This window comes from Mauremys reevesii, linkage group 6 (genome assembly GCF_016161935.1).
Source record: "Mauremys reevesii isolate NIE-2019 linkage group 6, ASM1616193v1, whole genome shotgun sequence".
Taxonomy (NCBI): Eukaryota; Metazoa; Chordata; order Testudines; family Geoemydidae; genus Mauremys; species Mauremys reevesii.
In genome coordinates this window covers 94,861,304-94,877,808 of record NC_052628.1, presented here as the reverse complement: position 1 = coordinate 94,877,808, position 16,505 = coordinate 94,861,304, and the positions used below count along the sequence as shown (strand labels likewise).

The following is a 16,505-nucleotide window of genomic DNA, read 5'->3' as shown; positions in this document are numbered from 1 at the left end:
TAGTCCCATTTATGGACAGAGAAAATTAATTCCACTACTAAAATAAAATGGACATACTTGCACCCTTTATTTCTTGTTTCTTCTCATCGTTTTTTTCTCCTGACCAACCCCATATCCAACTGAACCAACCACCAGAATTTTCATCATCTTGTTTTACCCCAGGTCTGTAAATCTTTAATCCAGCTTTAGTTACCTGTGATTAAAAAAAAAGTTCACAGTTAAAATTCTATACACGAGATAGAAAGCAAATAAAAGATATAAAAACAAGTCATGCTCCAATGCCCCAGAACAACAGGGATGACTTCATGACAAGAGTGACATTTATTTTTTGGCTTATACAGACGCCCCCCCGACTTATGCAATGGTTCCGTTCCGGAAAGCCTTGCGTAACTCGAATTTTGCGTAAGTCGGAAACATGTACCCATACATTATGCAAAAATTTCCGCAACTTGAAAATCCTATTTCTGGTTTATGGAACTTTTTCCGTAAGTGCGAATTTGTGCAAGTCGGGTTTTGTGTAACCTGGGGAGCATCTGTATACTTGCTACAGTTTTTTGAAACACACTGTAGGCCTGATATCAAATATCTCTCTGTTTTCATAAAGGCAATCCACTGAAGTGAGGGATAGAGTGGAAGGAAATTAATCTCTCTCAAATCATCAAAAGACTCTATTATAAGATTTCCACATAAGACAGGCATTCTGCTCTCAAACAGCTACAAAAAATATTCCATGACAATTTAATATATTTATTATACAACATATAAAATGTTAATTTTAATGTAAGTTATTTAGGATATAAAGTCAAGCACTACAAAGCCAGAATAGGCCACATTTAGGCTTGCTCATACAACTTCAATTCTGGTTCGCTGGCCATCCAAACTATGCACTAAATAAGGTGCACTCTCATTGATTTATATAACTGCTAAAACACACTGATTTACAACTAAACAGACCCTTTATTCTAGATTCGGTACATCTTTTTGCTACCTAGGATGGTTCACTATAACTAAGGCTGCAAGCCTGTCAGATTGCATGATTCCTGCAGCTGCAGCGGCCAGTGCAGCTGACCCCGGGACCAGCTGCTCAGGCAGATCCAGGACCAGCTGCATCAGCCGCTGCTGGAGCGGCCCCTGAGCCAGCCGCTCGGGCGACCCCAGGGCCAGCCACACCAGCCACTGCTGGAATGGCTGCGGGCACCTGGCCCCGGGAACCACACGAGCAGCAGCACCCTAGGATCAGCTAAGGTTTAGTCAGGTGTATTTACAGTAAAAGTCATGGACAGGTAACTGGCTGTGAATTATTTATTTATTGTCCTTGACCTATGACTTTTACTAAAAATAACCATTACTAAACCTTAGTTTTAATTATAAACGTTTATAATAAGCAATTATGTAGCTTAATATTGTCAGATTCTTAATTGTACATTTTTAGCATGTTAGAAAATGGTGAATTATAAATTGCTTATATATTAATTAACTTTGCTCATGATTTGTGTCACATTGTTTTAGGATGGTAATTGCAATTTAATTAAACACAATTTTAAACAAACTTTATTTTTATTAAACAAAACCTTAACTATTTTGGATAATAAACTTCTCTTATTGAAACGTTTTACATTTACAACGGAATGATTTGTTAAAAAGAGGGATTAATCATAGTCAGTGAATTAAATTGATTATTTCAGATCAGTCTGGGAAAAAATGTCAAATGTGCCTAGTTGCTTAAATCTCTTGAAAATGGACAACAGCGTAATGAGAAGTAAAGGTGTGGACTGAAGACCAAGTTGCTGCTTTACAAATGTTGACAACTGGTACTCAAGCCAGGAAAGCTACAGATGCTGCTTGTGCTCTAGAAGAATGCACCAGTAGTCTAGATGGCGGGGTTGTGTTAGCTGGTAACATAAACAGATGCAGGAAAATATCCAAGAGGAGAGAAAACTGGGAGAAAACTGGATTGCCCTTAACTGTGTCAGCAGCTGCCACAAAAAGCTGTGTAGAAGTCTGGAACAATTTAGTACGCACTAGGTAGAAAACTAATGCTCTTCTCACATCTACTACGTGAAGTCTTTCTTCATGCTTAAAAAGTGGCCAAACTGACAACTTGGTTAATGTGAAAACTAGAGACTACTTTTTTAAGGCACATTGGGTCCAGACAGAGATAAACCTTATTTGCATTAAAAAGAAAAACACACACACACACATTTTGTATAAAGGGGTTCTGATCCCACAGCTTTCAACTCACCAACCCTTCTGGCTGAGGTGATCACTACTAGAAATACCACCTTCACAGAAAAGTAAAGGAGGGAGCAAGTAACAAGGAGTTACATTAGAGTTGCCAGGACTAAACTAAGATTCCAAGGAAGAACATGATCCCACACTTGAGGTTATAATCTGGCCAGGCCCTTCAGGAATCGAGTAACCATGGGACTGGCGAAAAGGTACCCATTATTCACCCATATATGGAAAGCTGAGATACCAGCCAAAGGCACCCGTAGATAACTAAAAATCAGATTCTGTTTTAGAGCTAAAAGATAGTCCAGCACAACATTTGGGTGCTTGCTGAGGAAATACACCTTCCCACGAAACCAAATGGAGAAGTGCTTCCACTTAGCCAGGTAAGTGATCTTAGTTGAGGGTTTTTGACTATTCAGAAGTACGTTCTGGACATCCTTATGAGCAAGACCTTTCAAAGGGTATCATCCATGCTGTGAGATGGAGAGCTTGGAAACTGGAGTGGAGTACACAGCTGCAGTCTTGGGAAATTATGTCTGGATCAAACAGGAGGGAAAGAGGTGGCTCTATTGACAGCGTCAGTAGGACTGAGTACCAATACTGACAGGGCCATATTGATGGTTTAAGAATGAGAAGAGCACGATCCTTTTAAATTTTGGATACGACTCTGGGGAGCAAATGAATCAAAGTGAAGGCATATAGAAGGGAATTCTCCCAGGACAGAAAATAGGCATAGGTTAGGGAGCTTGGGCCGAGGAACTCAAGAACAGAACTGACAGCATTTTCTGTTAGCTGTTGTCACAAATAGGTCCACTTGGGGAATCCCCCAGAGTTGGAAAATGAAGCAGGCTACATCTGGACATAATGACCACTCACATTCATCAATGAAGGATCTGCTCAGCTGATCTGCCAGTATGTTTTGTCTCCCTGGAAAGTAAGCAGCTTCAAGGTGAATCGAGTGGGTTATACAGAAGTCTCGGAGGTGAACTGCTTTCTGGCAGTGTAGATTTGACCGTTTCCCTGCTTGCCTGTTTATGTAAAACATGGTTGCCGAGCTGTCTTAATTAATAGATTTCCCCACCACCACCCTCTATTACGTGGGGAAGAAAGGTTGAGCAGGGTAGACTTACTGCTCTTAACTCCCTGACATTTATGTGAGCTTCTAGGTCTTGAGACAACCAAAGACCTTCAGTCTTCAGGGACCCAAATGTGAGCCCTCAACCTAGAAATGATACGTCCGTCACTAAAGTGAGTGTTGGTTGCATGGGAAAGAACAGAACACCCAAGGAAATTTTTAGAGGGTCTATCCACCAATCCAGAGACAACAGGACTAGCTCTGGTACTCGAACCCCCCTGTCCAAGTAGTGACGATTCAGGGCATATACTGATGCTAGCTATATTTGCAACTTCCTGAGTCACAGTCTGGTGAGTTGCACTACACAGGTATACACTGTCATGTGAAATAACAGCCTGCGGTACTTGCACGCTGTTGTAGACTCAGACTCATAGACTTTAATGTCAGAAGGGACCATTATGATCATCTAGTCTGACCTCCTGCACAATGCAGGCCACAGAATCTCACCCACCCACTCCTGTAACAAACCCCTAAACTATGTCTGAGTTATTGAAGTCCTCAAACTGTGGTTTGAAGACCTCAAGCTGCAGAGAATTCTCCAGCAAGTGACCCGTGCCCCATGCTGCAGAGGAAGGCGAAAAACCTCCAGGGCCTCTGCCAATCTGCCCTAGAGGAAAATTCCTTCCCGACCCCAAATATGGTGATCAGTTAAACCCTGAGCATGTGGGCAAGACTCACCAGCCAGCAGTGAGTACATTTCGTTTGAAGTACTAGGTCTCTAATGGTTTTGAATCTGGTCTGTGGCAGAAAAGCCCGGGCATTTGTGAAGTTGAAGACTGCTCTAAATGAATTCTATTGTCTCAACAGACCTCAGTATTGATTTTTCTCAATTCACTATGAGCCCAAAAGCTCTGAATGTGGATAGAGTGGTGGATATGCTCGACAAGACCTGAGACTCTGATTTACCTATGACCAATCAATCATCCAGGTACAGGAACACAGATACCTAATTTTCTAAAATGAACTCTACCACCATGCACTTTGTGAATACCCGAGGAGCAACTAAATGCCTGCTTGAAAGAAGCAGCTGAACTGAATGAGCTCACTGACATTGAAGAGGAGGGTGGTGTACTCAGATTTCCAGAAAGCCTTTGACAAGGTCCCTCACCAAAGGCTCTTACGTAAATTAAGCTGTCATGGGATAAAAGGGAAGGTCCTTTCATGGATTGAGAACTGGTTAAAAGAGAGGGAACAAAGGGTAGGAATTAATGGTAAATTCTCAGAATGGAGAGGGGTAACTAGTGGTGTTCCCCAAGGGTCAGTCCTAGGACCAATCCTATTCAATTTATTCATAAATGATCTGGAGAAAGGGGTAAACAGTGAGGTGGCAAAGTTTGCAGATGATACTAAACTACTCAAGATAGTTGAGACCAAAGCAGATTGTGAAGAACTTCAAAAAGATCTCATAAAACTAAGTGATTGGGTAACAAAATGGCAAATGAAATTTAATGTGGATAAATGTAAAGTAATGCACATTGGAAAAAATAACCCCAACTATACATACAATAAGATGGGGGCTGATTTAGCTACAATGAGTCAGGAAAAAGATCTTGGAGTCATCATGGATAGTTCTCTGAAGATGTCCATGCAGTGTGCAGGAGGTCAAAAAAGCAAACAGGATGTTAGGAATCATTAAAAAGGGGATAGAGAATAAGACTGAGACTATATTATTGCCCTTATATAAATCCATGGTACGCCCACATCTTGAATACTGTGTACAGATGTGGTCTCCTCACCTCAAAAAAGATATTCTAGAACTAGAAAAGGTTCAGAAAAGGGCAACTAAAATGATTAGGTGTTTGGAGAGATTCCCATATGAGGAAAGATTAAAGAGGCTAGGTCTCTTCAGCTTGGAAAAGAGGAGACTAAGGGGGGATATGATAGAGGTATATAAAATCATGAGTGATGTTGAGAAAGTGGATAAGGAAAAGTTATTTACTTATTCCCATAATACAAGAACTAGGGGTTACCAAATGAAATTAATAGGCAGCAGGTTTAAAACAAATCAAAGCAAGTTCTTCTTCGCGCAGCGCACAGTCAACGTGTGGAACTCCTTACCTGAGGAGGTTGTGAACGCTAGGACTATAACAGTGTTTAAAAGAGAACTTAATTAATGGTGGTGAAGTCCATAAATGGCTATTAGCCAGGATGGGTAAAGAATGGTGTCCCTAGCCTCTGTTCGTCAGATGATGGAGATGGATGGCAGGAGAGAGATCACTTGATCACTGCCTGTTAGGTTCACTCCCTTTGGGGCACCTGGCATTGGCCACTGTCGGTAGACAGATACTGGGCTAGATGGACCTTTGGTCTGACCCGGTACAGCAGTTCTTATGTGGAGAGCACCTTCTATAACTCCTTCCCTTTTCCCTAGGCGGATCTTGGACACTGGGAGCAAAGTTATGGTGTTAAAAAGGTTGTTGCTGATTAAAATGCTCTCTCTTCATTGCTGGAGTTTAGATTCCAAGAGATCTGGATGTTGCCCTGGAATCTTTAAGGTTGTGAAGCCTGTCAACAGTTTTCTTGGAGAATACAGTAGGACCTTCAAGCGGAAGGTCCTATATATCTGTTGGACTTTTACAGGCAGTCCGGATGACTGTAATCATGAACACCTTCTCATAACACCTTCCTATTTGGGCCACCAAATCTGCACTATCCAAAAACTACCCTGAAGGGCTGTTCTGGTGACCAGTTTACCCTCCTCCATCATTCCTGAGAAGTCTTGCTTACAATCCTCTGGTAATTTGTCCTTCAATTCTGCAATCTTCTCCCAGAATAACAGTCATATTGACTGAGGAGCTCCTGCTGGTCTGTGATCCTGATCCACAGGTCCCCTGAGGAATCTCTGACCAAACAAGTCTGATCTTTTTGAGTCCTTGCTATTAGGCCTGGAGGCTTGTTGTCTTTCCCACTCATTGGCAGCTGCCACCACAAGAGAACCCAGAGAGGAGTGAATGTAAAACTGTTCATACCCTTAGAGGGAATGAAGTATCTCTTCTCAGTTTGTTTTGGTTTTGGGAGCCAGTGATGATAGTGTCTGCCAAACAGTCTTGACCAGCTCCATGACTACCTGACTGACAGAGCAACCTTAGCCACGGTAGTAGATACTACAATGTCCATCAACTTGCGAGAACTCTCATGTACCTCTTCTGCATGGATGCCAAGCACCAAGGCCACTCTTTTCAGAAGGTCTTGGTGGGCCCTGTGGTCTTCTGGAGGAAATCTCCCACTGAACCCATAGCTTCATCTGGTGATGAAGATAAGGATCCAACTGGCATCTGAGGTGGTGGCAACTCTGTAATCTGTGGTGGGAGAAACTGCTCGAAAAGGACATGGTTGGCTGGGACTGGTCACAGTACCGGACACAGACGTACCCATCTCAAAGTCAGGTATCGGGGAATGATATTCCCAGTGCCATCATGTCCCAGTGTGCTCCCCACAGCTATTGAGACAGCTGAGGGGATGCTCTGGCTGGAGGAGGAATGCCCCATGGAGCCCAGAGCAGCCCCTGGAGTCCCAGGACCCATCCTTGTACAGACACTCACCCCTTAGGAAAAGACCAATGTCGGGCTGCTACATTGTCCATGGCTCCGACGACCACAAGGAGAGTAAGTGCTGTGTCCCAAGTGGGATACAGAGGACTGCACTTCTGAGGTCAAGGCCAAGGAACCAGAAGTTTACAATAATGAAGGTGCTGATGCAGACAGTACCAGAAAGAGGTATCCTGAACCAGGGGCTGGAAGTATCAGAAAAGTCATGGGAGATTTCCCTCTGAATAAAACTGGATTGAGAGATGGTATAGATAGGGTACCAGGGATTCTCAGTGTGCTGAGGCAAGAGCTGTGGGAGAAGGAACTGGTTGGATGGTTTCCAGTTCTGGTGAAACAAGTACCGAAGGTTAAGTAAGTCTCTTGCAGCTGCATATGCCTCTGGGGTACATGGGAGTGGCACTGAGTGTTGGGCTCCTCAAACGTCTCTTCGGGGACAACTTTGGCACACGTGGTACAGACTCCAGAGACAGCGAACCCACTTTCAGAAGGTGAGGCTTCTGGGACAGCTCACTCTGCCAAACACTTAGAGATGGTACTGAGGTGAGATAGAGGCACTAAGACTGATGAACGAGACGATGAGCTCACGAAAGGTCTGGGTCTCTTCTTCAGTACCACAGATCAGGATTGAGGGGCCAAAGATATTACATAGTGTTCCACCAGATGTGACACTGAAGTACTTGGGCACTCTCTGCATGCGATGACTTGGCTGGGAGTCAAAGTGCTGCTTCCACAAGCAAACACATAAGCCTCACTGCTCTATCCTTTTTCCTGCAGGATTTGAAGCCATTGCAAATGTGATATTTGTCACTACTGTTGGCCTCGCCTATGCACTTCTGGCAGGCTGGATGAAGATCACCAACTGACATGGGTTTTCAACATGTTCCACAGGACTTAAAACCTGGGAAGCGAGGCATCATTCCAGTACCGAGCCTGGTACCAAAAAAAAAAAAAAATCCCAAAGGATACAAAAAAGAAAACCTAACACTATCTTACTTGAGAAACTAACAATAATTCGCTGCAACTATTTATGAGTGAGGGAGGCACTTAAGTAAACAAGTCTGTGATGCTCTGACAACCATCACTGGTGGAAAAAAGGAACTGAGAAGGACAGGGGGAGACTAAACCCTCTTATACCAGCACACAGAAACAGGGGGCACTTGAGCCAGCCCGACAGAGCAGGCACACACCTACAGTGGAACTGACTTATTCAATCACTCAAAGGAAAAAAAAAACATAATTTAAACCAAATAGAAAATTGATTGAATTACAAAAATCAGATTTTTTTTATCCACCTGGGGGAGGGGAGAGTGTTAAGAAAATGTACAAACAAATTCTATCATGTAAAATTATAACTGCTCCATCATGCATCATCAGCAAGGTTTGAACGCTGAACCTTTGACATTGTTGGACAGACCTCCATTACCTGAGCTACAGGACTATACTAAAGCAGCTGGCAGCAGAAGATTGTTGTCCCAATGCAGTATGAGCAGCTGGCATCATATACTGCAACCAGGGAGTGGTCAGGGGAAATCACACACACCCAGACATCTCTATACATCCCAATCCTGTGGCATGGGGCAAGAGGGCTCATGTCCCATGTGGAGACCAAGAGGGGAAGAATGGGACACTATGGCCTAGTGTAGTGGGGCCTAGTGTTGTGGCCATGCATAGGGAGCCCAAACGAGCTCTCTCTCCTCTCCTCCCACCCCGATTGTTCCAGTAGGTATTAGCATGTGGGGCTGCTGTTGCTTTGGCATTTTTCCCTTTAGAAGGATCTTGCTAATTTTCATTCTGATATACTGTCAAAATCTGCCTCAGCAATGCAAGCAACAGAAGAAAAAAGGAAGTATTTAACAATTTACAAGGCAGACAAATATGAATGGAATCTCATGGGTCACAGAGAAATCCACTTTTCTAGCTCGAAGGCTTTCTCCCTGCCAAATTTCAAAGACCTATTGCAAACAACTGAGGCAGAGTACCTCTAAAAAGGATGCAATAATCTCTTATAATGGAAAGTGTTAGGCAAGCTAAACTTAAGGGTTGCTACCAGCTTCTCCTATACTACTACCTTAATTCCTAAACAGTATTGAAGTTACAAGATATGTAAGGTGGTGTGCTAAAACAGGCTAAGCTGAAACAGAGATTTTTCAAGGGAGGTTACTGACAGATAGTTTTCTTCACTGCCTCCATAAAAACAGTGAAGTAGGATGCACAGATGGACTGAGCTTTTCTGACATGTTTGGCTTTCTTCTGCTGCTGGAGACCTTCCCCCTCCCCCCCCCCATGAGCCTCATGTTAAAATGAAGGAGCTCAAAACAATAGCATTTTATCTGATATGAAATCTTTTGTTCTATTTTGTTTCTTTATCCAAGGTTTGAACAACCTTAGAAACTGTTCCTTCCTATTTTTTTAATTTACCAAATGGAATGCTACCACAGAAATCTGTGCTTAAGCAGGTTACAATATAAATTCTCTACTTGTATAGTGAGCATACAGATGCTCTCTTATGCTACAGTAGTCAAAAAGATTAACTAAAGCAAAAATACACATCTATAAATTGGGCTGCAAAGCTGTTTAAATTCATAGGGTCTATTCAGAGCTCACATTTATGAATTTCTACTGACAAAAAAAAGGTAGTTTTAGACATAAGATCAGAAGTATCACTGTAGAATAAGGCTCATGAGGTCTACCTATCAACTCACTATGAGGTAGTTTTTGCCACCCTTAATATCATTAAGTTGTGTTTTAAGGGAGAAAAGCCGAGACTCCATGAAGTCGACTAGACACTATTTCAGGGGTCAGCAACTTTCAGAAGTGGTGTGCTGAGTCTTCATTTATTCATTCTAAGTTGAGGTTTCGCGTGCCAGTAATACATTTTAACGTTTTTAGAAGGTCTCTTTCTAAAAGTCTATAATATATAACTAAACTATTGTTGTATGTAAAGTAAATAAGGTTTTTAAAATGTTTAAGAAGCTTCATTTAAAATTAAATTAAAATGCAGAGGCCCCCGGACCAGTGGCCAGGACCCGGACAGTGTGAGTACCACTGAAAATCAGCTCACTTGCCGCCTTTGGCACACGTGCCATAGGTTGCCTACCCCTGCACTATTCTATTTCCAATCTATTTTCTATGAAAGATGCTCAGATACTATGTTAAGAATGAACACTACAAAACCCTAGGAAAGATAAATCTAATAAAAATTTACTACTAACCAAGTAAAGGTGGCAAAATCTGACCTTATGTGATTACAAATGTGTGGTTATTTTGTGCTACTTATAATTGGGACAACATCTGCCAACAGTAATCAAGAATGTGAGGAACTTTGTACTGCACACGAAATAGTGGTTTTAGTTCCAGTCATTTGTCCAGAAGGAAAAGAAAGAATAAAATAATGAAGTGTGTACTGCAGCTGAGAAAAAGGTAAGTCATGCAGTTCTTTAACCTATACATATTCAGAACAAGCCGTATGTGCTAAAAATAGAAAGAAATTTGCTGCAGCTTATTTAAAGAAGATTATGGGGATAAGTTCTTGTCCATTCACGATGCTGTTTGACAACGGACTCAGCCCAGTCACTCACATCAGTCAAAGACAGGAAGACAACAAGCAACTGAGCAAACTTTATAATTAAAAGGCAGGAGTCAAACAATTTATCTCCCTAAGAACTCCTCAATCCAAAATCCCATTTTATATATTGCTTTATTTTCACTGATCTTAATTATAGCAATTTTACCTCAACTTCTGCCTGTTGTCTTGCTAGCGTGATGTTAAATATATCCAGGGTCTTTTCAAATTCCTAGAAAGTAGGTGAAAAAAATACAATATTAACTGCTCAGGTAATAAAAATGATACGAGTCAAATATTTAACAAAGTCTGTTATTGTTTTATTCAGTATGCTCCAACTTTCTGTATTGTTTTCCCCAAACCATCTGTAGTGTGAAGTAGCATATTCTCCATACCCGAACAATTCAAGCACTTTTTTCTTTATTTACAATATATTTCATGAACACAGCATTTTTAATAAGCTCTACCTACATAACTTTATCTTTACTGTTTTTAATTTACTTACCAGAAGTGTCATTTGAAGATAGCATCCTACCTAGATTCCTATTCTGGGGCACAAGACATAGTAGTCCAACATACTGGTTATTTCTGCATATCCCACATATTACCCTCTGAAGACATGATTACTATAAATACTACACTGTCATCTCCAACGGTTAGTTCCATTCCACCTTACCTCTAAATGGTCTAGTCTTTTAATAATCTATATAACATAATAAATACTAATACCAGGATAGTCAATTATTTTTGTCAAGGTCCAAATTCTTAGGCAAGGTATAGTCAAGAATTCAGAGAAAATTAAAAATAAAATAAGTACATAAAAATATTTTTGGGTTCATTCAAAAGCATCTGGCAGTCCAGATTTGGCCCAGGGTGAGCCTATTGACTACCCCTACTAATACTTTAGATGATCCCTACATGAGAATTCAACTATTAATGATGCTACCTTCTGAAAACAGTCACTGTGTACATTTTTATAGTGTCTTGCAGCCAAAAGTATTCACAAAACAACAAACATGGATGTAGAGAACTCTCAACTGGAGATTGCAGCCAAATGCTACGCACTACCATGAGGCATGAAGAAAGGTTTAAAAAAGAAAAAATTAAAAAAAGGGGACTTGAAAATCCCCATTCTAAAGGACTAAACGATTTACAAGGTTTGTAACTCAACTGGAAGAGATATTTTTAAAATTCACACAGATGTAATTGGTGTTACTGGTTTGTGCAAAAACTGTATTTTGGAATGAAACCATTTGACAAGTGAAAGGCTCCTAGGTTGGAGAGGAGTGAAGGAGCAAAGGATGAATATAACTGACAGGAAAAATAAGATTATTGTAAGGGGAACGTGGCCTCCAAGTGGTTTCTACTGTTGACACACCCTTACAGAACTAACACTACAATTTTGGAATGCAACCCTAACTACCCAGTCATCACCAAGCATCTCCATAGTTTACACTACACCATCAGCAGTAACTTGGTGCTTTACGGATACAGAAGATGGCAAACCCTCTGTGAGCTTACCATCTAAATTATACAAATAAAACACACAAAGGCAACATACAGTTAGCAGGAGTGGCAAAGAAGAGAAGAGGTAAGATATATTACTTAATTTTATTGATATATAAATATATATAGTCAGTGATGAGCTGCTAAAATCTTAACAACCGGTTCCCTATAAAAAGTTCTGATTTAAGGGATGTGCCACAGTATGTATTTTTTGTACCACTAGGGTTACCATACGACCGTATATTCCCGGGAGGAATTTTAAAATTTTAAAAATTCCGCCCAGACAGCGATTTAAGAACCGAAAAGCCTGACATCTCCAGGAAAATACAGAAGTATGTTAACCCTACCTAAAGTTCTTTTTTAAAAAGATGGGCCTGAACTAGAAATGAGCTCCGTTTCACATGTGTGGGTCCTCGCCACTCCCTTGGGGTGTGCTACAGTGACCAGATGTCCCAATTTTATAGGGATAGAAAAAAACCCAAAAATTGAGACTATTACCCCTCACCCCCGTCCCGATTTTTCACACTTGCTGTCTGGTCACCCTAGGGTGTGCACATGTGTGGGTCCCAGCTGCTCCCTGCCCCCCCTCATTGAAGCAGGTGTGCAGGGTTACTGCCCTGAGAACTGCAGGGCACCAGTGGACATGGGGCTGACTGTAGACAAGGGCTAGCTGGAGGCAGGGAGTGTGACATGGGCTGGCTGCAACAGGGGCTGGCTGTGGGCAGGTGGTGCAGACAGGGGCTGGCTGTGGGCAGGTGGTGCGGGCAGGGGGCTGTGACTGCGGGCAGGGGCTGGGGGCAGGAGCTGGCAGGGGGTGGCAGGGGCTGCGGCTGCAGGCAGGAGCTGCGGCAGGGGGTGAGCAGGGGCTGCGGCTGCGGCCAGGGGGGTGAAGACAAGGGCTGGCTGCGGGCAGGGGGGTGAAGACAAGGGCTGGCTGCGGGCAGGGGGGGCAAGTACTCACACGGGGAGAGCGGCTGGGAGAGCCCGAGCAGCAGGACGCAGCCAGGAACCTACCATGCAGCAGCAGGAGCCCCAGGGCCAGAGGTCCAAGGAGCAGCAGCAGCAACAGGGCCAGGAGGCAGCCCACCTGGCTCCTGCAGCATAGCACCCCCCAGCGGCTGGGAGGAGGAATTACACGCTTCCCGGCCAGAGCCCATCAAAGCTTCCCTCGCAGGGAAGCCAGTTAACAAGCGGTTCTAAAACCGCTTCTAAATTTAATAACCGGTTCCTGCGAACCGGTGCGAACCGGCTCCAGCTCACCCCTGTATATAGTATAGTGCAATGGGTAAAAGAAAACTAGATGAGTTCATGGAAAATAGGTCCATCAATGGCTACTAGTCAATGTGGTCAGGATGCAACCCCATGCTTGAGATGACTCTAAACTTCTGAATGCCAGAAGACAGGAGAGGAAGACAGGCGTGGATCTTCCCAAAATTGTCCTGTTCTGTACACTTCCCCTGAGCTCTGATATCGACTACTCCTGGAGACAGGATACTGGGCTAAAAGGGCTACTGCTCTGACTCAGTATGGCAGCTCTTATATAAAACTCTAATAATTATACTCTTATACTTTGTTATATAGTACATAGGTCTTTCAACATAATCCAAGCATTTCACTTTTGAAGGCAAGAACCAGAGGAAAACAACCACCAATTTTCTTCATTCTATTCCTTAATTTAAGGACTCATTCTGCCACCCTTACTCAATGTAATTAGTATAACTGTGCTACTTACAAAGCATATTACTAGTCAATGTGAATAAGGTTGCAATATCAGACCTTTAGTAAGTTTTACTGAATTTTACTACTGAATTTCTGACCATCTGTATCTGACCATTTATAGCTAAGAAATTAGCAAGATACTTTTAAATTCAGGTGCTCAATATCAAATTGAAAATTGCCAACCTCTAACAATTTTACAATCTCTTCACTAGGTTTCTTTGATGTTATCTTCATTTTATACATCTCTTTGTAGCTCTTCACTTGTTTTCTATGGTGTCGAATGTGTTCCCAGGACCACATATTAAGCTTGGGTTGAACATTTACTTCCAGAATACCTTTAATAATGTATTTCCACCTAATGCAAAAACAAATTTAAGTGTTTGTTATATACCAGTAAAAGTTAAAAGCACTTCTTTCCATATTCCACACTGATCCATCTCTAAAAAGATAGAACCAAGTTGCGCAAGGGTGTAACACCTTGTCAAATACCAATCCTCTGGTCCAACAGAAGGGTATCACTTCATGGTTTCAGTTTTTTTCCTCAGAGGTTAATAGGTTGCTTTGTCCTAATCCTTTGAAGTACAAGTGTTTTCTGCAAACCTACAGGGAGCTTCTGAAAAAGTGCATGCTACTTTTATCTTCACCTCCACACAAAAGATCTAACTATTTATAGCTAACAGTAGTATTCGTCAACTAATGACCTCCAAAGCCACACTGGAGTTTCATCCACAGACTACAGATAACAAAATGCTATCAGATTCAGAAGTTTATAGAAATGTGCTGCTCAAGACAACAGTTGCAAGCTTTGAGTAAGTATGCTGCATTTATTGTATCCTAGCCTCTCAATGATTCACTTTTTTTAAACTATAAAGTACTAAAAACCAGAGCACAGTTGCACAAAACCCTTAAACTCATCGGGAGAAGAGAGTGAGAAGGGATCTACACAGGACAGTATACTCAGAATGACAGTTGCAGTAAATCCCCTTTAACCATATCCTAAATACCTAAAAGTGAGTTATGTCTCCTGAGGTTTACTGTTGGCCTTGACATATGCAAGGAAAGCAGTTTGTATGAATTCATTTTGGTTTGTGGATGTGTACATGCCCATTACATCATCCCATATCCGTTCAGATCAGTTCCTCCCTTGTAAGTTAAAAGCATATTGAAATAGACAAGAATCAATGTATTGCCAGTTTCAGGGAAGCAGCAATGGCAACAGATAAAAACTTGTAGTGTGATACACTGTTAAAATCACGATACACTTCAAGATGCCACAAGCTAACTTGGGAGGGAAGGAAGAGATAAGCAAAAATTTCTGTGGGGGATTTTATGCAACACACTCTCATTTAAAGAGGTAAACTATCATCAGAAAATTATTTCAAGTAAACAATTTATAAAAACATTTAAAAGCTTTTAAGAGATTTTACCACATCTTGGCATTGTTGTGCAAAACAACATCGGGTCTGTACTTCCGGTATGGCAGATTTCGGGTCATCATATCAATAGACTCAAGGAGCTCCATAATACTGAAGTACTATGCAAAATATAACAAGTCAAAATGTTACAATTTGCAACAAGACTAACACAATATAAACCAAAATGTCTCCAAAGCAGTATTGTTTAAAATCAAGCACACTATAGGGTTCAAAGAGGTTTAATTTAGTAGGTTCCTTTTAACAGAACATTTTTTTCAGAAAGTTTTTATACTATTTATTATTTCAGAAAAACTCAGCAGAAGAAGTTCCAGACTAATAAATCCACTGATATTTTTATTGAATAAAACAACTGAATCTCACAAAGAAATAGAGAGTCCTGTGGCACCTTTACGACTAACATGTTTTGGAGCATAAGCTTTTATGGTATTCACCCATGAAAGCTCATGCTCCAATACATCTGTTAGTCTTAAAGGTGCCACAGGACTCTCTGTTGCTTTTTACAGATCCAGACTAACGCGGCTACCCCTCTGACACTTCACAAAGAAATGTTACCTGTGGTTTATTGAACTCAACGGCTATATCCTGTAAATTTACATCTAAGTCCATTTTTGGTGAAGAAAAGTCAAAATCCGATCGAGGATTCATACGGAGTTTGGCTTTAGCGGAAATTGGACGGAATACTAGAAAATAGAATTTTAGAAAAAAGTGTGAATTAAACAAAACTGAAATGTGAAAACAAGTAAGTTATTTAATACAGTCTAATATTTAAACAGGATAGACTCCACTGAAAGTTGCATCATGCCATTCACTTGAAACATCACATTTCAGAACACATGAACTGCATTAAGGCAACTTAAGTATACTGTACTCAATTTGAACTGAGCCAAACCCCAAAACAGTGAACATTTGAAAGGGAATTTCTTTACAAAATTCTCCTCAACAGAATCACAAGTCAGGAATTTCAAGTAGTAATCTCAATTTGCAGCAAAATTTAAATTTTATTTGCCTCTTATGATGCTGAGTTCTCTGTTGCATCAGAAAAAGCATTCAACCATAATATTTATTTCACTACACCAATTATTACCATATGACAAGTACTATTCTCTAAAATTTTACTGGTGATCTCAATTTGCACCAATATATTATAGAAACGAGGCTATTCATTGCTTTGAGTATGGTGCATCTGCACGGACATTAATTTCACTTAATCTTCAATTCAGCAAATTGAAAGTGTCAGAAAATGATGAAGAAAATGAAATACTGACAACTGATGAAAACAAACTTTGGTAAACTCTGTCGTTTTCTGTTAAAGAGTGAATGATTTACTGACATTTCAAGCTTCAAATCTAAGTCTAAGTAAACATCTA

At 41.2% G+C, this 16,505-nt stretch overlaps 1 protein-coding gene across 3 annotated transcripts in view; it reads right to left on the bottom strand.

Annotated features, from left to right (window-relative positions):
* VPS13A (vacuolar protein sorting 13 homolog A) overlaps positions 1–16,505 on the bottom strand; it is a 303,373-nt gene that overhangs the window by 248,071 nt on the left and 38,797 nt on the right. For all 3 annotated transcript variants that reach the window (XM_039545239.1, XM_039545242.1, XM_039545240.1), the window contains exons 11-15: positions 15,691–15,818; positions 15,130–15,236; positions 13,886–14,057; positions 10,647–10,709; positions 58–193 (exon numbers count right to left, since the gene is read on the bottom strand). In XM_039545239.1, the coding sequence (XP_039401173.1) occupies positions 58–193; positions 10,647–10,709; positions 13,886–14,057; positions 15,130–15,236; positions 15,691–15,818 (606 nt within the window). The remainder of the gene's footprint in view (positions 1–57; positions 194–10,646; positions 10,710–13,885; positions 14,058–15,129; positions 15,237–15,690; positions 15,819–16,505) is intronic.